At 46.8% G+C, this 27,125-nt stretch overlaps 1 protein-coding gene across 5 annotated transcripts in view; it reads right to left on the reverse strand.

Annotated features, from left to right (window-relative positions):
* Positions 1-27,125, reverse strand: part of EML1 (EMAP like 1) — a 196,098-nt gene that overhangs the window by 16,620 nt on the left and 152,353 nt on the right. For 2 of the 5 annotated variants that reach the window (XM_055418522.2, XM_055418524.2), the window contains exons 5-14: positions 16,200-16,228; positions 15,272-15,328; positions 12,800-12,929; positions 9,331-9,480; positions 8,325-8,394; positions 5,722-5,835; positions 4,823-4,918; positions 3,296-3,430; positions 2,504-2,603; positions 613-767 (exon numbers count right to left, since the gene is read on the reverse strand). In XM_055418522.2, the coding sequence (XP_055274497.2) occupies positions 613-767; positions 2,504-2,603; positions 3,296-3,430; positions 4,823-4,918; positions 5,722-5,835; positions 8,325-8,394; positions 9,331-9,480; positions 12,800-12,929; positions 15,272-15,328; positions 16,200-16,228 (1,036 nt within the window). The remainder of the gene's footprint in view (positions 1-612; positions 768-2,503; positions 2,604-3,295; positions 3,431-4,822; positions 4,919-5,721; positions 5,836-8,324; positions 8,395-9,330; positions 9,481-12,799; positions 12,930-15,271; positions 15,329-16,199; positions 16,229-27,125) is intronic. The other 3 variants (XM_055418523.2, XM_055418526.2, XM_055418527.2) reach the window with 3 other exon arrangements.

The following is a 27,125-nucleotide window of genomic DNA, read 5'->3' on the forward strand; positions in this document are numbered from 1 at the left end:
GTCCACACTGTGCTAGAGGGGAAGATCCTCAACCTTCAGATCGATGCCAACCTTGATTTCTGTCTGCTCAGAATTTCCCAGGGCCTGGGAAAGAAAATTCAGACAGTGTGTAGAAGGAATATTGAATTTCTTGCCTCTGCCTCCTGTTGGAGTCAAGGTTGCTAATTAGGTAACAAGGAGGTGAAGGAAATGCCGAAAGAAGTCAGAGCTCTAGAGACAGTGTTGGTGTTCAGTCATGTTCAAAGCAGATGCTCAGCAAACATTAGTTCCAAGTGATGATGTCTCCAAAGCAACATGCTGGCAATTACAGGTAAAAGACAGTATATATTTTTAGGGTTAATCAAAATGTGGATAATACTCCCTTGTAAAAGCAAGATTGGTTCTGTGATAATACTCTAGATGTGAAATGTGACCACCTCACATTTTATAAATTGAATTCCATTTTAGTAAACTGCCTTCATGATTTTATATAAAATGTTACCATATTTAGTAAAATTTTACCTAAACAGTTTTCAAAATGGTAAGTGAAAGATTTCAAACTCATAAGGAAACTAGTTGACATAACAGTTTAAGGTTCAAAACGAGTGTCAGTAGTGTGACGTGCTGTCTCACCTCGGTTTTATGAAGTTTCTGATAGTTTCCATCCCAAGAAATGAGCTTGCGGTCCTTCCCTCCTCCCGACACAAGCGTGCCGTCCCTTAACATACAAAGTGCGAAAATACCGCCCTCGTGGGCCCCTTGAACCGCGTAGCTTATTCGATTCGTACCTAAACACAACGAGAAAACCACACTTAGGACGTTGTCCAAGAGCTCACCTCTGCCCATCTCATTTTTTGTTTTAAAACGAGATATCATCAGTTAGAACATCAATGCAGTGTGAATCTATAAAGGATTCAATTTCTACATGTTCTCAGAGCCCTAGACAAACATGAGACAAACGTGGAGAAAGGAATGGCTCCCCACCCCAGTATTCCTGCCTGGAGAATTCCATGGACAGAGGAGCCTAGAGGGCTACAGACCATGGGGTCACACAGAGTCGGACATGACTAAGCGGCTAACACGGACAAACATGAACTGGGTTACTTTCTAATTAAAGAACACAGGGCAAGGGGGAGGGGAGGATGAACAGGGAGACTGGAGTCAGCAGACGTAAACTATTACACCTGGAATGGATACTCGACAAGGTCCTACTGTAGAGGAGCAGGGAACTATATTCAATATCCTCTGACAAACCATAATGGAAAAGAATATGAAGAATATACAGGGCTTCCCTGGTGGCTCAGTGGTAAAGAATTCAATAAAGAATTCACCTGCCAATGCAGGGGACACGGGCTTGATCCCTGGTCCAGGAAGAGCCCACATGCCTCAGAGAAACTAAGCCCATGTACCACAACCACTGAAGCCCGGGTGCCTGGAGCCTGTGCTTCACAGCAAGAGAAGCCACCGCAGTGAGAAGCCCACACACCGCAGTGAACCGCAGTGAACTGCAGCTCCCGCTCGCCCCGACTAGAGAGATGAAGACCCAGCACAGTCAAAAAATAAGAAAAAAGAGAACACACACATATATATGTACAACCGAATCTCCTTGCTGTATGGCAGAAATTAACACAGCATTATTAATCAACTATACTTCAATAAAATAAAAAATAATACAGGAAAGCATGCTAAGATGAAGCATATAGTGTCCTAGGAGCTCAGCCACACCACCTGTGGCTGAGAAATGAGCTGTGTGTCCCTGGACAAGTGACCTGATTGCTCTGTCGCAGTTTCCTCCGGTGTCATGGGGCCACTGCTTTTGCACTGCACTGTTTGCAGGGTGAAATGAACCCATGTGTGTACAGAGCCCGTGGCACCCAGAGAAGCAGCGGTACTACAAAGGTCACCGTGCTAACCTGACATTACCCTGGTGGCACTGTTTCTACCTTCACCCCACAGCCCAAACACTGAGACCCTTGAGGACAGAGATGGTGCATCGTGAGTGATGGTAAACACTCATAAATGCTCACTGAACTCGACTCAAAGTGTTTCTGAGTGAGGAGTCCTTCCTACCACACTGTGTGCCCACCGATGCCCACCTGACTCATCGGTATGCTCAGTGCCTGGCACACGGCTTCGGACACACAATCAATACTCAGTCAATGTCTGCCGAGTGCTGTGTGGACCAGAGAAGTTCAACGCTGTAGAGCTAAATAGTCTTCGATGATTTCATCATTACAAGCTGTTATCAGATCTCCCCATAAAGCGATTAATTCCATTACAGCATCCTGGGCTTAAAGAACCTTTTAAAACAACAGAAGCCAACAGCTTGCTAGTCTCATTTTTCTCTGTCCTAGTTTTTTTGATTCCAAGTTACACACACACACATACGTAGGTACCTATGTGCCTTGGAATCAAATAGTAAACTTGGAAATGATATTAATGGACAATTCTCATGGAAGCCACACTGGGCTTCTTAGTTAGAACATCACCCAGAAGAGTCTGCTTGAGGTGCATCGCTTATTACCTTTTCCCCATACCAGGATGTTGCCACTTGAATCTCCGGTGATGGTGTCACCATTTTCAGAAAAAGTCACACAGAGGACGAACTTTGGCTTTTCTTGCTTCTGTGGGATTTTTAAAAAAGAATATATATCAAGACATCCTATGTTTGTATTAAGAATATTGAGACTCACAGGCACCCCAAGCTGGATAGTATCAGCTGTCGCTACCACACTGCGTGCCTTTCCTTCTCATCCACCATTACGTAAATTACGCTCTGAGATTATCTGGTCTAAAATATCTGGTACATACACAGCTGCAGGCAGTTAGTGCAGGGGAGGGTGTTGGAGTGGCTAAGGGGTGGTGTTGCCATGACTACAGCCCGGCACCGGGATAAAGCAGTCCTCCAACTCAGCCTCTGGGCCCGCAGGGCATCAGGTGCCATGTTGGGACTCTCATGAGGCCTCAGATACTGGGCCAAACAGCACCAAGGTTGCCCTCGGCAGAGCTGCGCTGCAGTCTCCTGGGCACCTTCTTCGTTGCTCTTTACCATCAGCAGACCACGGTGGGGCCGTGGCCCTCTGGCACCCTTTCCTGGCACTTCTCCCTGCGTTGGTCCTTCCTTATCGGCATCACCAATGTTATCCATGAGGGGTTCCCCAGCTCCGTCAGGGATCTCCAGGAATAGTCTTTATCATGACACCCCCACTTCGCCCAATTAAATTCTAAGGCTGCGATGCCTCAGCGCTTCCTTAAAAGCCAGGGACCACAAGCACCACCGGTGAAAAATAAACTGAGAGATGCAATTCCACCTCACCTCAAACAACCCCTGCTTCTTAACAAGTGAGCTTCCTTCTAGCGTCCAGAAGTAGAGGTGCGACTTTCCACAGGTTACGATTATATTGGTGTCGGTGGGGTGGAAATCCGCGGCAAATACGGCTTCGTTCGAACACTTTGCACAAAACAGGAGAATCAGATGTCTCAGACCTCTTGAGACACTGACGGAAATAAATAAAATCTGAACCACGAATAAGTAACTCATCAGGGTGAGCACCAGGCCTCCTGATAATTTCCCCCCCTGAATTCATCTTCTGTAGTCACTACACTTGCATCTCTCCTTGTCTGTTCCCCCCACTGAGCCCTGCGGACAGGACCACAGGGTCTCCTTCTGCATGGGGACTCTCGGGACCTGGCATGGAGCAGGCACACAGCGTGCTCTGGCCGGGACTTAAGAACTGCAGGTCCCATCCTCACTGAGTGATGGGAAGGGCCCTGGATCCTGGATTTTATTCAGCTCCACCGCTCCTGGCCCACTTTGGTTGCCCTGTTTGCCTGGTTGTGACCCCAGACTCTGCTGGTAGCTTGGTGACCGAGCCTGGAGTCCAGACGCGGAGCTGGTTCTTCGGCTATCCTGTTATGTTTTCACGACTTGCACCCGGGTCCCATGAATCTGACCCTGACTGCTCCTTCTGCTTGATAATTCAGTTATACACTCCTAAACCTCGACAATAACTTGCTCTGATTACTTCCACCCTAATGACACAGCAAGAACCAAAATACTTGAGCAAAACATAGAAGGCACAGCTATAGTATAAAAACAGGTATGCTCATGCCTTGTTAGAATACAGTCTGCATCCCACACACACAAGAGAGAAAGCTATGTAAGCCAGGTAGTCCACTGGAACTCTTAATGTCAGGTAGCTCAGGCGACCCAATGGTGGTTCTATGGTTAGGTCAGTAAGGTGATCTAAGGCTAATGGATGCCAGGGTGAGAAATCTGAAGTCATTTCTATGAAAATCGACCCAGTCATGCTTTTAACAGGAGGAAAGCATGAGAGAGCTTAAGGAAACTTCACTGACATATTGGGAAGTTCAATGGGCAAGCCCCACTGGGAGGACCAAGATCTCGCTCCCCCTTCCTGAGCCCACTCAGCTCTGGACAAGCTTCCCTGATCCCCGGATCCCTGCCTGGCCCTCCGCCTGGGCAGTGGGCACATTGCACTTGTCACCACCCCACCAGTACTTCCTTAACATGTGCGTGAAAAGGGGACCTCGGTATCTGTGGATGACGGAAAGAACATGAGCAAGTGGGGGAGAAAGTGCCCACCAGAGTGATGGAGCGAATTAAAAGGGTGGGGGCTGTAAAGGGTGGTGGACGCGAAACCCTTACAGACGCTGCGAAGAGAAGCAGGAAGCCCGCCAGGCCTTGGGAATGAGGGGAGAGGCGCAGGGCCCGAGGGCTTCTCGAGAGGGGGTCCCGCCGGGGACAGAGCCCACGGCCCAGGGGAGACGGCTCCACGCGGGAAAAGGACGAGGCAGCCCCGCAGCAGGCGTGCACACAGACCTTGACGTCCGCCAGCCTCTCCTCCTTCTGCCAGTCCCACACGGACAGCACGTGGTCGTTGGAGTCGTCCACTGCACAGAGGTTGCTGCCTCCATTCTAGGAAAAAAGGACGTATTCACAGGAAGACTACACTCGAGAATAGACCAGACTGAGCGTGATTAAAAAGGAACAGTTTTATTTTTAATCACGAGTCTGCTACATCTTTATTACCATCACTGTTGAGACCTGCTTAGGACTTGGGCAGACAGATGGTGGGGACAGGGGAACGTGGCGGTGAACAGGCACAGGAGCAGGAGGGAGGGATCTGGGGGGGACTCAGTACCGCTTCCGTTAGACCTAGCCTCCCAGGGGCTGCAGAGCTCTCGCACTGGAGGAGACAGAGTCTGCAGCTCCAGGGCACAGGGCACAGGGCGTGGGGCTGGTTATCGTAAGGCTGGATGAGGGGACAGGCGCCGGGGTGAGGTACAAGGCATACTGATGTGACCATGTGCGTGTCTCTAACTGGCTGAACCAGTGCTTCAAAGGGCGGTTCATCCTGGGGAAGCCTGGGGACCACGAGGCCCCTCCAGCCCCTGCCTACGGCCAGGCAGCGGGTGGGGATGGCACAGACAGGCAGGGGAAATTCAAGGCCAGAGGAGGCAAGACTGCTCCGCGAGCCTGAGACAGTGCGGCCGCAGGGCCTCTTCTCATCACCATGGAAACGTCTGACTGGGAGCGTGTGGGACCAAGCATGTGCTCCCTCTGACTGAGGGGGCCTGGCAAGCGGGAGGTTTCAGAGTTCAGATCTGTACACACACCTGGGCAGGTATGGGCGTGTTAACCTCTCCCTCTTCAACCTTGAGCTGAGTCTCTCCTCCCTGTGTGGACAAAGCTGCAAGACGCACAGGGCTCACACTTACAGATTTTGAGAACGCGATACAGGTGACGGCTCGGTCGAAAAACCCAATTCCGATGACATGCAGCGTGTTCAACGTCACGGAATCCCAGATGCGCACGTGTGGTGGTAACTGCTGCTTCGGGAGAAAATGCTGGGTCACTCATCATGCAGGGTTTACAAGTTACCTTTGTACCGACGCCGCTTCAACTTTGTCAAAAGTCTTTTTTTTTAAATGTTATTTCCCCTTAGTTCTTTGTTTTATCCTTTTATTTTGTAAGGCTTTATTTCAAATCAGTTTGACATTTACATGCAAAATATTGAAAGTTAAAGTGATTTTTTTCTTTTTGGCTACACCACACGGCCTGTGGGATCTTAGTTCCCTGACCAGGGACTGAACTCATGCTCCCTGCATTGGAAGTGCAGTCTTAACCATAGGGCCACCGAGGAAGTCCCAAAAGTTTTTTTTTTTTTTTCAATGCACTTAAGACTCTGTGTTTTTACAATAAATCAAATATTCCCAATATCTTCCGGAGGTCTTGGCTCCTGTGGCCAATTTAGCTGTAGGGGAGGTCTATCAAGTTTTAGGGGCTTCTCTGGAGGCTCAGATGGTAAAGAATCTGCCTGCAGTGCAGGATACTTGGCTTTGATTCCTGGGTCAGGAAGATCCCCTGGAGAAGGGAATGGCAACCCACTCCAGTATTCTTGCCTGGAGAATTCCATGGACAGAGGAGGCTGGCAGGCTACAGTCCATGGGGCTGCAGAGTCAGACACAACTGAGCAACTAATACCAAGTTTCAAACTTTGATCAATTATTGGTAATTGTCCCACAGGAATTGATATTCCCATTTGTATATCTAATGCATCTGAATTTTAAAACTGAAAAATAACAAAGAAAATGGAGTCTCCTGTAAGGGTCATTCTTTTAAAGTTTGTATTGTTACTAAGGCATAAGTGTGTGTTAGTTGCTCGGCCGTGTCCGACTCTTTGCAACCCCATGGACTGGAGCCCACCAGGCTCCTCTGTCTATAGGATTCTCCAGCCAAGAATGCTGGAGTGGGTTGCCATTTCCTTCTCATGTTTAAACTCATCATGATTACCACCAGTGGTATTAAGAACTTCACATTCTTGAGCCCCACAGGAAATTGATAATACACAAATACAAACTTAGAATGGTTATGATTAATTCAAAACTTTCTCAGCTGTGCTAATTTTTCTCTTCCTTAATAGAAGAAAGCATCACAGAACCATCAAGCAGATTATCAAGAAAAGGACTAGCTTTGTACACAATGGACCGGGGAACTCAGTTCTGTCTGGATGTGTCTCTAAGTAGCTGGATGTTCGCAGACAGTCACTTGGCCTCTCTGGACTTCTCCAGTTGTAAATGGAAAGGAATAGCTCAGCTATTCGGAGAAAATAACATTTTCCTCTGGCTCTAAGGTTCTGATTCCATATCAAGGCCAGAAACTGAAATACACAGTTCATCCACTAGAGGGAGGAACAAATGATTTACTACTGATTTCAAATAACTTTTAGAGGTCATTTAACATTAAAAAAAAAATTCTCTGTTCCCTGTGTGTTTACATAATAGCAGTCTGATTTCCATTGTTTCTGTTCCATTGTTCCTGTTTCCATTGTTCCTTTCAAGTGTAGGATTTTAATGGAAAATAGTATAAATATTTAAAATTTGATGTTATTAAAATACTTTCTGAAAAACGGTAGCACTCATGATAAAAACGGAACTACTTAATGTAATTAGCTTCAGATTATACATTGTGCATTGATAGACTATCCAAAAGTGGACGTCAGAAAAGGTACAAGGTGTTTTGGATAAAACATAACAATGACCACAGATTGTGGTAAATAAGTGGAAGTCAGTTTTGAATTGCTGTATTTGCCAAAATCCACTAGTTCCTTCTCTGATTCCTTAAAATACAGACTGAAGTCTTTGCTTATAAAATTTTGCAAAAACCCTTCCAGCAGCCCTTGTGGATGACACACAGACACAAACTCCGTGGATTAAAGTCATGATAACAAGGGACTCATGGCACAAGGTATCTGAAATTCACTGAAGAGGCAAAATACCCCATATTCAAATGATTATTTCTCAGGATTTTAATTTAGCATGTTAATGTTTATCACGTGAGTAAACAAGTAACTGAAGAATTAATGACTTCTTAGGCAAGAGCAATGCTAGTTAAAAATTAGCTGAAATTAACGTGAGCTCAAGGGTTTTTTTAAGGTCAGTGTAAGAATTTTCATTTGCAATAAAAATTCAAATTTAGGGATTAAATTCAAATTTGAGCTTCCCAGGTGGTGGTTGTGGTAAACAGCCCACCTGCCGATGCAGGAGACGTAAGAAACACGGGTTCGATCTCTGGTTTGGGAAGATCTCCTGGAGAAGGGAATGGCCACCCACTCCAGTGTTCTTGCCTGGAGAATCACACGGATAGAGGATCCTGGTGGGCTACAGTCCATGGGGTTGCAAAGAGTTTGACAAGACTGAAGCAACTGAGCATGCACACTCACAGATATTATATCTACGTAGGCTTATTCATCAGCAAAATATTTTCAGAAAAATCATTTTGTGTTACCAGTTCATTTCAAAAACATGAAAAGATCACTCACTTTTCCATCCTTGGACGTGCCTGCAACTTGTCCTGTGGCTATTGTGACCCTATCGGGGTGAACTGCAAGGCTAAAAAGAGATCTTCATAAAACATCTGTTCTTAGGTAAGTCCAAACTCAATTTTTCATAGTTTCATTTACCTATATTAATAATGTATCTATGATGATTAATTGTTCAGACAGCAAAAAAAAAAAAAAAATACCCAAACAAAGAAAACACAAAACATCTGCTCTTTTAAAGGTAAGCTTCACTTTTCCCTTGATCAAATATACTCTGATCAAAAATTTAAATGTGAGAAACATACAGTGCCCAACTTCTTATAGACTCTTGATAAATTCTCTGAGCTCCCAAAGACCTTTGACAACTGGTGAGTATTTCATCTTCCATTTCTTTATCTACAGGGAATTTCCAAACTCAAGGGAAAAGCGTGCCCTGCTTGGGAAATACCACTTGATCTCAGAATTGCTCAATTAGTGTACAGTCTTTTTTAAGAAATCATTTTGAGTCCATCAAACAGCAAAGACATCATCTTTTTTTCAACAGGATTTTTATAACTGATCAGGGACTTATGACAAATAGAAATAACACAAATCCATCTATTCATCCACCCATCTTTCCAAGATACATAAAATCATTACCAAAGGTATAAATGAATTAGAGTAATAGCAGACCTAGCCAGAAACAAGAGGCAAAACATTTTTATTAAAAACTGCACACCCAAATTAGAAGCCATTAGCATGAGAAGACCTCCAGACAGGGGTCTGTTGGAGCTATCTGCTTAGGTAACATGGTTGTGTAAGACGGTGTGTCAGGAGAACAGAAAACCAAAGAACGGGTCTTAGAGTGCCGGGGAGCCAGAAAACAGCCCAGAGCACAAACGAGAGCTGTTCTCAAAGACCCCATTTTCTCAGCTCTGTCTGCTTCTCCGCAGTTCTATCCATCACTGAACCCTATCTGCCAACACCCTCTGCACAGGTGTCACAGGCATCGGTTTTGAGGACTCACCACTTCACGTCGTCATTATGGCCCGCGTAATGCCTCTGAAGCTGCTCCTCCACGTTGTACAGCACGACCACTGATGCGATGAAATAGACAGTCTCGCCCGTCGGGAGCAAGTACAGGTTATTACGGCAGTCTCGACCCCTGTACCCGTAGCTTCGTGTACGTCAAGACAAACGTGTCTTCTTTTAGGAGCTAACAAAACATCAGCTTTCTTCAGCCAGCACAGGCACTAAATTTCTAAATTGATGACTGCTACCATCAATTTCACTAATTTAAAGAAGACTAAATTTGAAATACTCCATGCCAAATATTCAATACATCGGACCCCACCTCAATAGGCAGGCCAATAATGGGGCAAGTGGTAATTGATGTAGTGGTAATTGCTGATATATTTTTTTAACAATACAAAGGTGTGTTTTTTTTCGAAAGTAAAAAAAACCTGGTAGCTCAGCTGGTAAAGAATCCACCTGCAATGAGGGAGACCCCGGTTTGATTTTTGGGTCGGGAAGATCTGCCGGAGAAGGGATAGGCTACCGACTCCAGTATTCTTGGGCTTCCCTGGTGGCTCAGATGGTAAAGAATCCGCCTGCAATGCGGGAGACCTGGGTTTGATTCAGCTTGATGAAACATGGTGATTTGCTGTTCCACTGCTAACAGTAACTGGATCAGACGCTTGTGTAATAACTAGGAAGAGAACTCTTCAATTTGGCCCATCAGTCACGGATCTGGGAAATCAATGGCCAGGGCCTGCACTGCCTTGTTGACCTGTGGAAATCTGATGTGGATGTGTTTCCCTCACACCTAGGCAGGGTTTAAATTTTTCCCAAGCTGGTCTCCTGAAAGGCCGGTGACTGTAACATTCTGCTAGAGGTACTATCCTGACGCTAGAGTGAAAGTCACCTGAAGGGTGACTTGACACTAATTTCCCAAGAATTCTGGGGTTCTCTGCTCAAATTTTTTCTCTTTCCTTTCCACTGCCTTTCTTGTGTACAGTTTATTCTGGTTACCCCACTCCTTGCGGAGGTCTGCTGAGCCGGGACCACAGTCTAGAATGCATCCACTTGCCATCCTGAATCTAACTTCTAAAAACAAGGGCTTGCTTCTGGGACTGGAATCGAAAAGAAGAACAGGGCCACCGAGTCTTATCATCTTCAAACTCTCCACGTTATTGTCACCTGAGACACACACCTGCGACAGGGGACCTGAACCTGCCGTCCTGCTGGGGCTGAAGGAGAGAGGCTCCGCCTGGCTCCAGAACAGGGCTGGAAGGTGAGCTGAGTACTATTATGGTCGGTGGCTTTTGTAGCTTGTTTGGAAAACAAAACATATCTGACAGTGTTGTGTGCGTGCAGGCGTGCTCAGCTGTGTCCGACTCTGCAACCACATGGACTGTAGCTCACCAGGCTCCTCTGCCCATGGAATTTTCCAGCAACAATACTGGAGAGGGTTGCCATCTCCTACTCCAGTGGGTCATCCTGACCCAGAGATCGACCCCAAGTCTCTGGCGTCTCCTGCATTGGCAGGTGGATACTTAACCACTAGCACCACCTGGAAAACCCTCTGACGATGTTGAGTGGCTATACTGTTTCAAACGTGAAGCAGTATGAGCTTATAAATCCTATTCTAAGGGGAAAAAAGTTGAGTTTTGACATTCCTTATATTTTAAAGTATTTTAAAAGAAAATTTTAAGATACTGGTAAATGGCTTTCATGTCTCAGTTATAAACCAATTATGAGTTTACTGCTTATTGTAACCTGGCAGCTAGGTATTTCACTTAATACATTTTTTTCACATTATAAAAAATACCTGTAAAAGGTGTGACCAATATACATGTATCTATGGAAGTTACCTGGTTGTCTAGCGGTTAGCTCTCTGGGCTCTCACTGCCGTGGGAAGACAAAGTATTAGTTGCTCACTTTGTCTGACTCTGCGACCCCATGGACTGCAGCCTGCCAGGCTCCTCTGTCTACGGAATTCTCCAGCAAAGAATACTGGAGTGGGTTGCCATTCCCTTCTCCAGGGGATCTTCCAGACTGAGGGATGGAACCCAGGTCTTCTGCATTGTCGGCAGATTATTTACCGTCAGACCCACCAGGGAAGCTCATGTATCTATATATCAATCAATAAAAGGTAACAAATTTAGGTCTTCCTTGTCCTAAACATCCACAGCTCCTCAGGGATAATAACCTGTTAAGATTTCAGCATACATGCTTCCAAAGTTTGAAAACTATTTCAGAGCAAAACATCACTTGAACTTGGATGTGAAAAACAACCATTTATTTGCTGCAAATTCCACTGTTTCACACCTTTTAAAATACGAGTTGGGAGCAGGTTGAACAACTATATCTTGAATAATATCTGTCAGACTTGATTTAACCAATTCAAACAATTACTGACTTAAAGAAGAATGGGATCACTTCAATTACATGTGCCAATACAGATGACAAAATAGGTTCAGGTGAACACTTATGACATCTGAATCCGAAAAAATAAAAAAATATGTTTTGAGAAATTTGGGTACAGAAATAATTCCAAACAATTCCCAAGGAATATGATTTTATAATTTTAAATAGTAATTCTTCCAACTGAAATGACAATAGCTTCAGTTTAAACCAACTTCACATGATTTGTTGTCAGGGTTTGGCACTAAACTGGTATTCAATAAATATCTGTTTGAGGGTGAAGAAAGGATTTTGGCTTTTTGTCTTAAAAGTCTGCATGGTCTGGAAGGTGGCCTCTGTGGGATTCTAAAGTAAAACAAAATAGTAAAATTAAAAAAAAACAAAATAACAACACCTCACCCTCTTTCACAGGCTCTATTTCTTGATTTCTTGTCTTTCTTTTATTCGCGCCTTGGTAGTTCATTCACTTTCCCAAGCCTCATATTATGAAGATTCTAGCAGCTTTATTTCAAGAACGCTAGTCGTATGGCTGACTCAGATTTCTGTGGCCTGATTTTACGAGAGCTTTTTCTTTTTTTCCAGTGGTATTATATTGATGCTAAATGTCCGTTTAACTTAAGCCATACATTGTATTTTCCTTTCATTTAGTACTGAGTCCATACTCATGTTCAATTAATCACTGTTTTTTAAGTTTTTTTTTTTGCTTTTTTAAATTGATGTATAGTTGATTTATAATGTTAAGATCACACCCTGTGGCATGTGGGATCTTAGCTCCTCAGTCACAGATCAAACCCATACCCTCTGCATTGGAAGGAAAACGTCTTAACCACTGGACTACCAGGAAAGTCCCTAGTTACTGTTAACTTGAAGTTAGATTCCCAAGGGTGGCCAAAACCCTACTTGGTTGAGGGGGAATGCTAGTCCTTCCTTCCAGGGAATCCCTCTTTCTTTCTTTGGGTTTAAAAACTTTTTGCCATCATGGTTTAGTTTTATGGGTTTCTACAACTGAATTTCAATAAAAGCACTCATCAACTGATGACTTCAGGTCAGACTCAATGGATAAAGGATACACCCATTCCAGCTTCAGTCTCTTGGTCGGCAGTTCTACTTTTGCTTCCAAATTGTAAGAATCCACTTGATCTTTGGGCATGTACATGGTAACAGGGCGTCCACGTAGAAACATTTTTACATATCCTTCTTCTATGAAGAGAACAAAGATGTCAGTAAGACACCTTGGTGCCCAGGGTACCTGAAAAAAAGTTATATTTTCTCTATCCTTTCAATGCAAAAGTAGAAACTTTGACCTTTATGTTATTTCTGATTAAAATCCTAGGGAAAACTAAAACACAAACAGTTTGAAACAAAAATTTTCACCTTGTCTGCCTTTGACATTCTGCTTACTTAAGTAATGTAAGAAATTATAATAGGCAGAAAAAAATCAGATTTCAACAATTATTTTCCATGAGAGATTTTAGAGATTATAGTTCCTTTATCATCAGGAGGGGGAAAATGCCACCCCAAAAAATTACAACTAACACAAGAAATCCACTTAAATTTTTTTATTGAGTTCAATGGATATACAATTGCAGTACCAAAATGCATAAAATATCTTTCAATATTTAAATTGGTTTGTTAGAGTGCAATGCAAAAATGAGTTTTTATGTATCTTTCACATTGGATAATTCAAGGGTAAAGGACACAAAACTGGCAGCAGTGCATGCTGGGATGCATGCAAAAAGGAAAATGCTCAAAGAAAAGCTAGAAATAGAAAAGAAAAGAACAAAGGCCCATTAGACAGAGAAGCTGGGGAATAAACCTTTCTAGAACAAACATTTTTATAACAAAATAACTTCTGATACTTTAATAAATTATAGGGATGAAAGTAAAATCCAATAATACATCAACAAGGGGCCACTCCTGAACTTTAAACAAAAACAAACACTATAGGGTTTTCTGGCTACAGTTTTCAAGATATAAGGCCAAAGGAAATATCTTGTGAGCTCTTGATGAATTCTGTTCGGATTCAGAACTCACTGCATTCTGATGCTTCGCTGCAGATCAAAGGACTGGGCACCTTAATGGCATTTAAATTGGGCAGTTGGGGCTGTACCATAACTCAACAGAAAAATCATGCCCAGAGAGGAAACTGGTAAGGAAGTCATAAAGTAATTATAACGTTGTAAGTACCACATTCACAAATTAGTTTTATAAGCCTTATTCCTGAGAATTTTCAGACAAAGCCACATGCGATATTGCCTAAAAATTGAGAGGCCATTGCACTTTTAAGGTGTGCGTGCAATTCAGGTCTTAAATGCATGCATGTGACACACTCTTCACTCTGCATATTAAATCTGACTTTTAAGTAAAAACCAACACGTGTTCAACTCCTGCACAGTGTGCCAGCTGCTGGGTTCTGTGGTGCTCCTGTGAGCGTGCTCCTCACTAGGCTCCATCCTCCCCAGTTCCACTGGGAGGAGCCCATCTGAGGCCCCTAGGGCTGCAGGCTTTCATGCGGCCCCCACCCACTACCCTGGTCATCTTAGCTACCAAACCCATCAAGGCCCACACTGGATTCAGGATCCTCCTCCTGCCCTCCTGCCTGCTGGACCCAGCGCTCTAACTGCCCTGCCCCCCTTTCCGTATATGACATCACTGGCCACAAATGCCCCCACCCCAGGGGTCCTTCTCTCTCTGCCACCTACACACCCACCCGCTCTGCCCATCTACACACGCTCACCTCACCCGCCCCCTTCCCTTCCTTCATCCCTCCACCAAATTCTTCAGACGGTGTGACCATCACAACCGAAGACCCGAAAAGCACTCATCAGGTCAATGGAAGGGGAACAAAGAAGGGCGGGCGTGATGGCTTAAATGACAAGTGATTCCATGAACTCTGTGAGAGCAGAATCACGGAATGCAGATTCAGAGTAAAGGAAATATAATGTCACCCTGCAGCACACACCAAGAGCCTTGTATGGGTGTATTTAATCCATGCAGATGGAATATCTAACTTGAGTATATTGCTACATGCTGGAAAAGTCCTTTATTACTCAATGGGCAGATCTACGTCACGGGACTGAGAAGAAAAGCTCTGGAGTTAGCCTTGGCACTCTTCTGGACAGCTAAGTTAGACATTCTACCTCTTAAAAAAAAAAACAAACGCAGCGAGGGAAAGCAGTCTTTGCTTGCTTGTTCTTTCTTTCAGGCGTGTTAGGATAACAGCACACAGCCCCCAAACCCAGAGGTGCCACAGGGAGCGGCCAGCAGCGGTGCAGGTTCCAAAACATGGGGCATCCAGGGCTCGCCCTATAGCTCTCTTAACATTCATACAGATTTTAAAGAGTTCTGTCATCAGGTCCAGTTTTCAGCTCCTCAGTAAGACCTGCCCAGGACGGCTTTGAATGGCCAACAAACCCACGTGGCTTGCATCACAAAGCATTTTCACACAAGGAGGGTAGCTGGTGGCCTGTATGAAAAGAGCTTCTGCAGCCTGGGGCGCAGTTTTGCTCAGAGAGCTATGAGGTTTCAGAAATGCCGCCTACCTTTGCAGTGGGTCACCCGGCGTTTCCCTTGGGATTTCGGAGACAGAGACTGAAGCGCTGGGTAAAGAGACGAGGGGGCACTGCAAGAGTGACTGGCCTGCCTGCAGGGGGCGCTCTCGAGCCCCCAGGCCCCCAGGCTCCCCCGCCCCCACCACTAGAAAAACCTGGACACATTTCAGGGCTTTTGACAAGGGCGCGCCAGACCTACTCTGCAGGCTGAGGGCGATTACATTTTCAGTGAATAATTTCACGCTTCCTGAAAATGAAATGAATCCTGAAGCACATGTGTTCACGTTTTGATGCTGAACTTAAGCGGGGGAGGGACTTGGAAAATTAAATGAATTTATTTAGCCCATTGCAAAAATCTTGTCAAAGATTTTGCATTTTTAAAGATGCTTTCAAATAGGTTACTGTTCTAAAAATAGCAGCTCCCTGATTATAACACGTGTTAGAAAAGATACATGGAAAGATATATATGGACTATTAGTTGGCAGTTTAGGAAATCACAGGCAGAAAAAGAAGTCGCTTTTAGATAAAGTGGTAACTGGATGCATCAGAGACTTTCCCTTTCAAGAGAAACGCAAATGCTGGTGATGGGAGAGCCCCCATTAGTAAGGAAGGGGAGTTTTAACAGAGAAATTTCATGTAATGGCATGTCACTCTTTCTCCTTATGGATGTCTCTTGAATCCATTTTAAATGGGGGCAAATAAAGGGTTTAGCCTTTATGACCCTTTTCTGGGTGGTCTCTGAGTGATGTGAGTCACCAGACCCCCAGGTACAGGCCGATAGTGAGCACTAGGCCCCCAGCCCCCACTACGGACCCCCGTGTTCTGCCCATCCCAGCTGCCCCCGAACAACCACTTCTTACTGCCCCTCAAGTCCCGCGGGGAGTAAGGGGCGCCCGCACTGCCATTCAACCAGCCTTACCTGCACTGAAGACCGGCTCCTTGGGTTTGCTGTGGAGACAAAACCAAAATAGGTTTTATTTCTTTCTAAATTGATGTTTAATGGGAGGAAAACTGCTTTTATAGTGTTGTGTTGGTTTCTGCCATACAACAATACAGATCAGCTTCCGATATGGACCGTTTTTAAAGCCTTTATTGAATTTGTTATAATACTGTTTTATGCTTTGGTTCCCATGCCCGGAGGCATGTGGGATCTCCGCTCTCTGAGATGCAGGGGTCGAACCCGCGCCCCCTGCACTGGAAGGCCAAGTCTGAGCCGCCAGACCACCAGGGAAGCCCCCAGAACAGTCCTTAAAGGGAGCATGGGTGGTGGTCTGTCTGTCACAGAAGGCGCCTCACCCACTAGCCGCAAGAGTTCGTCACGCAGATGCTGAGTGAAGAACATATGTTGAAAAGAAACACAAAGCCATGTACCTGCAAAGAGGAACAGCGTAAACAAAAATGCTTAAAACCAAGTGCCAGGGACGACAATCCCAACTTCATCACCAAAGCTGTGCTTTTTATGAGAGCAAAGAAAGGTCTGGAGAATGAAAACGCGTGGTTAATCAAGACGGGAACAGCCCTGCCTAAATGCGTACAAAGGTTTGTTTTTCTTCCCCATGTGCTTCTGGCAGATTATTTGAAGAACTGACTTAAAACTAGCAAACTCCTGTCCCAGGGGCTTTGGCGAGAGAACTTTAGCACCAGGCTCCCGAAAGGGGAGGAACTGAAGACCCTCTTGAAGAGGGTAAAGGAGGACAGTGAAAGAACCAGCTTAAAACTAAACATTAAAAAACTAAGATCATGGCATCCGGCCCCATTACTTCATGGCAAACAGAAGGAGAAAAGGTGGAAGCAGTGACAAACGTCCTCTTCTTGGGCTCAAAAATCACTGCAGATGGTGACTGCGGCCATGAAACCAGAGAACAACCGCTTCTCGTCAGGAAAGCTGTGACAAACCTAGACAGTGTGCTGAAAAGCAGAGACGTTCCCCTGCCGACAGAGGTCCGTGCAGTCAAGGCTGTGGTCTTCCCAGTGGTCACACACAGTTGTGAGAGCTGGGCTGTAAAGAAGGCAGAACACCAGAGAATTGATGCCTTCGAACTGTGGTGCTGGAGGAGACTCCTGAAAGACCCTTGGACAGTGTGGAGATCAAACCAGTCGCTCTAAGGGAAATCAACCGTGAATACTCGCTGGAAGAACTGATGCTGAATCTGAAGCTCCAGTATTTTGGTCATCTAATGCAAACAGCCAACTCACTGGAAAAGTCCCTGATGCCGGCAAAGATTGAGGGAAGAAGGAGAAGAGGGTGTCAGAGGATGAAATGGCTGGATGGCATCACTGATGCAATGGACACGGACTTGGGCAAACTCTGGGAGATGGTGAGGGACAGGGAGGTCTGGTGTGTTGCACTCCATGAGGTCGCAAAGAGCGGGACACGACTGGGTGACTGAACAACTCCCAGGAGGATGGCTCCTGGGGGGAGGATGAGGAGGCGGGGGAAAGGAGGGAAGAATAAGGACTATTGGGGCGTGGCCACATCCTGGGACATGGGGGGACCCCACTGTCTCAACCAGCCTGAGACCCCATGACTGCACCTGGGAAACCAGACACCCACCATGTTCAAGGACACACCACGGACGGGCTGAGGTCACCCCTAGGGGCGAGCTTCGCCTGCCTGGGGAGTCCCTCCACCAAATGCACGAGGGCACGGTCCTCTCCGTGACAACCGGACAGCTGCCCGTGGGAAGACTGCCACCTTGTGCCAGACAGGGGAGGGGACCCCCAAAGACGGCAGGAAGTGAATCCTGTTCAAACACAGAGCCAGCCCTTGAACCCAAGTCTGCAAGACTCCAATGTCCACACTGTCTTCCACGGTACCCACCGCCCGCTCCTGCCCCCGGCTTCCCAGAATACCTCCCACTTTAACATACAGAACAGGACACAGTAAATAAATGAAACCCACCCCAAAGATTTTGGGATTCCCTTGTAGCTCAGTTGGTAAAGAATCTGCCTGCAATGCAGGAGACCTGGGTTTGATTCCTGGGTTGGGAAGATACCCTGGAGGAGGAAATGGCTACCCACTCCAGTACTCTTGCCTGGGAAATCCCATGGACAGAGGAGCCTGGTAGGCTACAGTCAATGGGGTCACAAGAGTCGGATGTGACTTAGAGACTAAGAGGGCTGGGAGGACCACGATCCTGCAGAGGCGCCTACATTTTCCGAGTCCGCATACTGAAAAATACAAACCGGAGCAGATACCATCCTCATGTTACTTTTCTCCTTCATTTTTAACTTGGGATACGCTGAGAAACACCACCAGTAAAAACTGCCCTTAATCCCATGAAGTAATAGATGATAGTATTTATGAATGGCCTTGATTTTCAGCTGACTTTATGCCGTGTATATGGGAAACTCTTTGCTGATGCTTTGAAAGGGGTTTCATGTGTTTCAAGGAGGTTGATCTGCTATGGGGCGAGATTTCTAAACATGAACCACGGGTCAGTGAAACAGCACTCTGCGGGCCCAGCACGCCTTTAACACAGAGCCTGCCTCCCACCGGCCCTGAAGGCCCTAAACAACCTCTGTGGACCCTGATGTGTTTCCGGTCCCATCTCTTTCCCCTCAGTCATGGAGTTCCAGATGCTCTGTCCTCGCTGTCCAGTGACCAGGCCAGCACCTCCTGAGCCAGGCGTGGACCCCAGCTTCCCGCCCCCTGGACACCGCCCCCATCCCCAGGGACAGTGTAGGGCTGGGCCTGTGCTCAGATCCACCTGTCCTGCTCCTCACACCCTGCCCATGTGTGCGTGCTAAGTCACTTCAATTGTGTCCGACTCTTTGTGACCCCATGGACTGTAGCCCGCCAGGCTCCTCTGTCCACGGGATTCTCCAGGCAAGAATACTGGGGTGGGTTGCCATGCCCTCCTCCGGGGCATCTTCCCGACCCAGGGATCGAACCCGAGTCTCTTAGATCTTCTGCGTTGGCAGGCGGGTTCTTTACCACTAGCACCACCTGGAAGCCCAGATTTATTCGTGTCTCTCCCCATCAGGCTGGAGAAGGCAATGGCAAGCCACTCCAGTACTAGAAAATCCCATGGATGGAGGAGCCTGGTAGGCTGCAGTCCGTGGGGTCGCTAAGGGTCGGACACGACTGAGCGACTTCACTTTCACTTTTCACTTTCACACATTGGAGAAGGAAATGGCAACCCACTCCAGTGTTCTTGCCTGGAGAATCCTAGGGACGGGGGAGCCTGGTGGGCTTCCGTCTATGGGGTCACACAAAGTCGGACACAACTGAAGTGACTTAGCAGCTGCCCATCAGGAGGGAAGCCCAGAAGGGCAGGGATCGCTGTACACAGCTGTGACCCAGGGCCTGTAACAGCCTTCAGCTGCTGACTGGAAGCTGGCAGGGTCTGGAGCCCTCCCTGCCTTTGATCCTGGCTGGCCCTGTGGATCTGCGTCTGGCCGGGTGGGCTGGGGGCGGGGGCGTGTCTCAGTGGCCTTGGCCCCCACCACTCCCCGAAGTGGTTGCTGCTGCCCGGTGCATGACGTCCCCCGCCATCCCCCCAGCTGGTGCTCAGCCTTCACCACCCCCTGCCCCAGCAGGGCCCCTCTCGGGGTCCTCATCCCTCCTTCAGGGCAGCTGAACAGCACCTGGTTCCCATGAAAGGCCCAGTGTGGAGCATCCTTCAGCAACTACCGTGCCTGGGCTCTGAGAGGGGGGCTTCAGGACTCTGTCCTACTCCCTGGCTGTGTGGGAAGAACATGTGTGTGTGTGCGTGCGTGCGTGTGAGCACGCGTGCATGAAGGTTCACCTTGAGCCTGGGGCTCCCAAGAGCCCACCCATGCCGGTCCACACCACCATGCCGGTCCACACCCGGCCTCGCAGGATTCTAGAAGCTTTCAGCTCCTTTCCCCATCTTCCTGCAGCTCTGCAGAGATTTCAGCAGTGGTCGCGGTCCCTCCTAAGAGGCGCCTGGCACTTTTGGGGTTGGAGTTCACTGTATCACGTAGTGACCGTGGCTCTATGGTAGGCTTACCTGGCTTGTTCTTGCTATTGGAGGGAGTGACACTCTTGAGTTTTTTTTTTTTTTAAGTGGAAGAACAAGTCTTAACTCCAAATTTTATATCTTATTAGATTCACGGCAGGGCAAGGACACAAGAAGAAAAGCTAAAACAGATCAGTACAAAGCACATCCGCTAGTTAGGGAAGCTAGGCAGGGAATTAGAAGACAGGAGAGCTATTTTTTTTCCATCATGACTTTGATCACAGAAGTAGAAAGATGCTGAGTCTGTGAGACAGATATAAGCAACCCAGAACCTTCCCAAGAGATAGAAAAGAGCAATTACGGATTATGTTTCTCTTAGAGAACATTCATAGGGGAATGTGAACTCCAAATGTAGGGAGGCTAGTGGAATTCTGATGCCGAAGCACCGTAAGAAGATGGATAAAAGATCTCTGTTAAAAGATCAGAAAAAGGCAGCCTGAGTGTTATCAGCTGAAGGTCACTGAGAAGTATCAGGTACTGAAGTGCTCACAGTTCTTTAAATCCTGCTCTAAACGATGGGCTACCTTTTGGGTACCAGGCTTTCTTGGTGGCTCAGATGGTAAAGAATCTGCCTGCAATGCAACAGACCCTGGTTGGATACCTAGGAAGATCTCCTGGAGGAGGAAATGGCAACCTCCTCCAGTATTCTTGCCTGGAGAATTCCAGGGACCGAGGAGCCAGGCGGTATACAGTTCATAGGATCACAAAGAGTTGGACACGACTGAGTGATTGATATAAAATGTATTTAGGAAACATACTATTGCTATGTTTCATTATTTTAGAAAGTTAAATTTCTATAGAAAAAATATACTATATTTACTTTAGAATCCATGATCCCTGCCAACGCACCAGCCTCCTGAAAGGCAAGAGGCCAGGGAAAGGGCCTATTCCAGTCACGAGTGCACGTCTTATAAATGCAAAGCTATGAAAGGACAATGACTCTCCCCAACCGCGGACAGAAGAGAGAACCCACAGAGCACATGACGACGGTGATCCCAAGTTGAAGACACTGTCGCCCCAGTCAACATCAGCTCACAGGAGCCGGGCGCCCATCACCTGTCCGATCCTGAACTCAGCATCAGTAGAGCTGAGAGTGAGTTCCTCAACAGAGCTTCAGACCCAGCACGCTGCAAACACCCCCGGGCTGTGAACCCGCTTGGACCAAGAGGTGACCGCCTCTCAAGGTGCTGTGTAGTCTGTTTCTGGTCACCCACTCCTCAGTGTGAGCTCCAGGGAAAACTGAAGTGGGTGACTTCACACAGCCTCTGCAGCCAGGGCCTGGTCCCCAGGGGTGGCGTGGGGGGGTGGGTGGAGCAGAGTGAGGCTCCCTTCATGCCCATTCAAGTCTGCAGTCAGCACTGATGCAGGTGCAGGACGGAAGTGCGCCCACAGGAGAGGAAGGGTCTCTGTCCCGGCAGGCAGACCCTCATCTCTTGGCTGGTCCGGCATTAGGCAGCCGGAGCCAGTGTCTCCTAAATGAACAGCGGTGCCAACCGGTGCGGCTGTTTTTTTTGGCAGGAAGGCGATCTGCTGAAAAAGCTTGGCTTGGCTGTACTCTCTGTAGGGCGGGACGGTTCAGGAGATTCTCCAAAGGACTCCTCTGTGTATAAGCAGTACCAAGGGGTCGGGGGGGAGGTGAGGTCGCCTGGAGCCTTCCCCAGACCAGTAGCTGGTCTGGCAGCGAGAGGAAGCCAGACAGTGGGCACAAGGAAAAGCTCCCACCGGAAGCTGCGAGTTCACACCCACGAAGCGCCTATAACCGCCCAGGACCAACCAAGTCATGTGGCACCAAACCCCGTAAATGTTCAGTGTGGACTTTGGGCGCCGGGGCCATCACAAGGGGCGATTTCCCCCTTCATCTGCTATAACTCAGATGCCGCGCTGCGGGCTGGGCGTGTGTCAGGGGAGGAGAGTCCAGCCAAGAATTCGTCTAGACTCGGATGCAATGAATCTTCCCCAAACTCTTGCCCTGTGGTGGGATCTGCACTTAGCATGTTCATGAAAGTGAAGGTGTTAGTTACTCAGTCATGTCTGACTCTGTGACCCCATGGACTGTTGCCCACCAGGCTCCTCTATCCATGGAATTCTCCAGGCAAGTATACTGGAGTGGGCTGCCATTTGCTTCTCCAGGGGATCTTCCTGACTCAGGGACTGAAGCCAGGTCTCCTACATTGGCAGGAGAATTCTTTACCATCTGAGCCACCAGGGAAGCCCTAGCATTTTTGTATCTGTTACTAATTTACCCCAAAGTCCTGAGAGCAGGTCTCTGCCACATGGGTGGCCTGTGTAACAGGGCACTCTGGAAGACGGGGATTAGGGAGGACTGAAACGGGCCAGATGCTTCTGAGAAGACATGCTTGTTTCAGAAAATGATTAAGAAGGCATGGTCGAGGAGAACGCTGTTCCAAAGTCAAACTTTTTTTTCCCCTGAAACTTACTCATCTATAAAAATGGTACCTCCCAGCACACGGTACCATGACTCCTGAAAAATTTCACTTGCTGGAATACAATCCCTGTTGGAAGTCAAAATACTCTGCTACGAAAATGATGATTTCTTTTATAAACTGCCCTAAGTAAGCAGCTTTTAACGATAATACAAGTAGGGTCATTCAGGAACTATATATTTAAAATATTTAGAAGTCACTACTGGGGTCAAAAACTAGTGCTTCATAGATATCTCCAACCAATACTTCAGTTTAACAAGGCAGAAGGGGCAGAGATTTTGAAGTCAGCTGGATTCGTGTTTTATTTGGGCAAATCACTTCACTTGCACAAGCTTCAGATTCTTTCATCTATAAAACAGGACCCAAACCACTGTGAGGCACGGGTATCTGCAGGATCAAATACAACATGTAACAAAGTACTTAACGTGGTTATTAATTAACATCTTCCCTCTTCCTTCTGATTTCACTGACAATAACTGACATGTATTTTTGAGCTCCTCAACTAACAGCCTCAAAACTGAAACGAAATAAAGAATATCAGTGCTTATATATTTTAACATTTGTTAAAAAGTAAATGACCCCTTGGCTTAAAGATTGAAACAATCTTTTCATTAAAAAAAAAAAAGATTCATTTAAGTCACCTCATTTCCAGTGTAAATGTTTTAGAATCCAAACATAGTGTTAAAATTATCCACCAATAGGTGGTGCTATTTGCATAGTTCTTAAACGATCATAATTTTAACAATTAAGTATATGGGAAACATTTTTTCATTCATTCAGTGAATGTTTCGTGATAGACCTGTGCAAAGTGCTAGGAATACAAAGAAGAAAAAAAAAAAAATGACCCAGCTCTGCCCTCCTGACGCTTAAAGGTGTAGCAGGGTGGGGGGCAGGGTGTAGGTGATGCCCCTGGCAGGTGGGAAGGGAGTTACAAAGCTAATGTGTGTGATAGTTGCTGAGTTGTGTCTGACTCTTTGTCACCCCAAGGACTGTGGCCCGCCAGGCTCCTGTATCCATGGGGTTTCCCAGGCAGGAATATTGGAGTGAGTTACCATTTTCTTCTCCAGGGGATCTTCCTAACCCAGGTATCAAACCCACATTTCCTGCACTGTAGGAGAATTCTTTACCATCTGAGCCACCAGGGAAGTCCATAAAGTTAATGGGCAGGAACAAAGCAATCTGGAGGGTGGCTGACTCAGACTGGGGCTCTCAGGCAGGCTTCCCAGAGAAGGGCATCCTGAGTTGGGTCTTGCAGGATTGGCTGGAGTTCTCCTCTTCCTGCCAGGTTTCCAGACACATACATACATCACTTAGGACAAGGGAAAACATCCATGTACTAAGTGTTAGAAGCTATCACTCATCGAGCTGTGCATCTGTTTGGTTTTGGGCTTTTTGATTTTATAATACAATAAAAAGATTTTTCTACACATGCTGTCTTCTCACTTAGATTTGCATTACTTTAATGAAGAGGGAGTTTGAACATGTTTTCCTTAATTAATTGGCTATCACTCCTTTCTCAGTGAACTGCCTCTGCTCATACCTTTTACCTACTTTCCTATTGAGCTGACTGTCCTCTGCCTCCCTGGTGTGGGTAGCGACTTTTGGAAATGGAGGACTTTGACCCTTTTCAGTTGCGGGTGTCAACTGGGTCTGTTGAGAGCACGAGTCTTCATGGGCTGCTCCTTTACACTTCCTGCCACGCCTCACGCTGTGTCCTGCATACAGCAGGGGCTCAGTGAGTCAAGCAGTGCTAGGAAAGTGACTGAATAAGGTGGCAGAATTTCTGTGAGGTCTCTAATGGAAGCTGGAGAATTCTGGAATGTCCTGAAGAAGAGAGGCACTCAAGATTGAGGACTGGAGTGAGCAAAGCTGTGCAAACATCAGCCCAAATGCCAGAATGGAGAAGGCAAATAACAGTAGGGGCTGTCACCGATGGCGTCCCAGTGTTGGCAAGCCCCACGCAAAGGATGCTACCGACGTGCATCACCTTGTTTAACCCTCACAGCAGCCCCGGGTGGTAGGTAGGTGCTAGTTTTCACTGGCGCTGAGAGGAACCTCAGAGAGATTAAGTAACTAGTTCACAGTCACAGAACAAAAGTGGCAGAGCTGGGATTAAAATCTGGTTATGGCCATGACGTTCCTTAAGCCTAAATTCTTTCTGTTATATTGACTGGGGTAAAAAAAGATCCATTCAACACACACTTACTGGGCACCTACTGTACCTACTTCTCAGGTGGCGTGAGTGGTAAAGAATCCTCCTGCCAATGCAGAAGACGGAAGTGATGTCGGTTTGAGCCCTGGGTTGAGAAGATACCCTGGAGAAGGAAATGGCATTCCACACCAGTATTCATGCCTGGAGAATTCCATGGGCAGAGGAGCCTGGTGAGCTACAGTCCATGGGGCCACAGAGAGTCAGACACAACCGAGCAACTGAGCCCAGACTGTAGGCCGGGCATTGTTCCAGGTGTTGGGCTGGTCTGACTGGCCTAGAAAAGTCTTCCCAATTCCCAAATGCCCAGTTAAAGTGCGTTCATCTAGGTAAACGATGGTCCCCATCTGAGAAAATGTTGTAAGAGTACATTTCCTGACACAAAGGCATGCTTACGCAGCAAATGAAAAAGAGGGTTACAAAGCGTATGTAGAAGAATATAATTTATGTAAAAATTATATACTACACAACACCCTAGAAATAAAGTTTGGATGGAAACACAATAAAATGGTAGCTGCAAGTCCTCTGACTGCCACGATTATAGAGGGTTTTCCTCTTTTTTGTATATTTGGATATCCCAAAACACAGATTACCTTGTGTAATAATAAATTACTTCACAAAGGAAAATAAATGCTGCTGGGGGAAGTGGGAGCCAGTGTTGACAGATGTGGATATCCGGGCACAAGGGAGGGTGAGCAGCCAATGGATGAAGGACTTGAACCCAGGCCGAAGATTAAGATTTAGACCCCTCCATCAGTGGCGCTCAAGGAAAAGCAAAGCAAGGCTGAGCCTTAAGGACCTCTGACAGACTTTATTTTCTTGGGCTCCAAAATCAGTGTGGACAGGGATGGCAGCCATGAAATTAAAAGATGCTTGTTCATTGGAAGAAAAGATATAACAAACCTAGACTGTGAATTAAAAAGCAGAGACATCACTTTGCTGACACACATCCGTACAGTCAAAGCTATGGCTTTTCCAGTAGTCATGTATGGATGTGAGAGTTGGACCATAAAGAAAGTTGAGCCCGGAGGAATTGATGCTTTAGAATTGTGGGGCTGGAGAGGACTCTTGAGAGTCCCTTGAACAGCAAGGAGATCAAACCAGTCAATCCTAAAGGTAATCAACCCTGAATATTCATTGGAAGGACTGATGCTGAAGTTGAAGCTCCAATACTTTGGCCACCTGATGCAAAGAGCCGACTCCTTGGAGAATACCATGATGCTAGGAAAGATTTAGGGCAGGAAGAAAAGGGACGACAGAGAATAAGCTGGTTGGATGGCATCACCGACTCAATGGACATGAGTTTGAGGAAACTCTGGAAGATGGTGAAGGACAGGGAGGCCTGGAGTGCTGCAGTCCCTGGGGTCACAGAGAGCTGGACAGGACTGAGCGACTGAACATCAACAAGGGCCTCCAGGTCTCATCCAAAAAGACTGTCTCCGCTAGTATGGAGAAAAGGGAACCCCCTACACTGTTAGTGGGAAGGCAAACTGTGGAGCCACTCTGGAAAACAGTATGGAGGTCCCTCCAAAACTAAAGGAGAGTTATTATATGACCCAGCAGTCCCACTCCTGGGCACACATTTGGACAAAAGTGTAATTCGAAAGGATAATGCACCCCCACATTCACAGCAGCACTATTCACAACAGCCAAGGCCCGGAAGCAACCTAAATGTCCATCGGCAGATGAATGGATAAAGGAGGTGTGTCCGTGCACGTGTGTAGACACAGTGGAGCACTGCTCGTCATGAAAAAGACTGAAATCATGCCATTTGCAGCGATGTGGATGGACCCGGAGACGATCATACTCAGTGGTAAGTCAGACAGAGACAAAGATGTCACTTACACGTGGCATCTAAAGTATGAGACAAATTGGACTTATTCAAAAAAAAGAAACAGACTCCCAGTTATAGAGTCTGTGGTCGCCAAGGGGAAGAGGGGAGGGGAAGGATAGACTGGGAGTCTGCGGTTGCTGCTGCTGCTGCTGCTGCTGCTAAGTCACTTCAGTCGTGTCCGACTCTGGGTGACCCCACAGACGGCAGCCCACCAGGCTCCCCCGTCCCTGGGATTCTCCAGGCAAGAACACTGGAGTGGGTTGCCATTTCCTTCTCCAATGTGTGAAAGTGAAAAGTGAAAGTGAAGTCGCTCAGTCGTGTCCGACCCTTAGGGACCCCATGGACTACAGCCTACCAGGCTCCTCCATCCATG

This window comes from Moschus berezovskii, chromosome 21 (assembly GCF_049115385.1).
Source record: "Moschus berezovskii isolate FMDL1 chromosome 21, NW_MosBer_1.0, whole genome shotgun sequence".
In the NCBI taxonomy this organism is placed as follows: Eukaryota; Metazoa; Chordata; class Mammalia; order Artiodactyla; family Moschidae; genus Moschus; species Moschus berezovskii.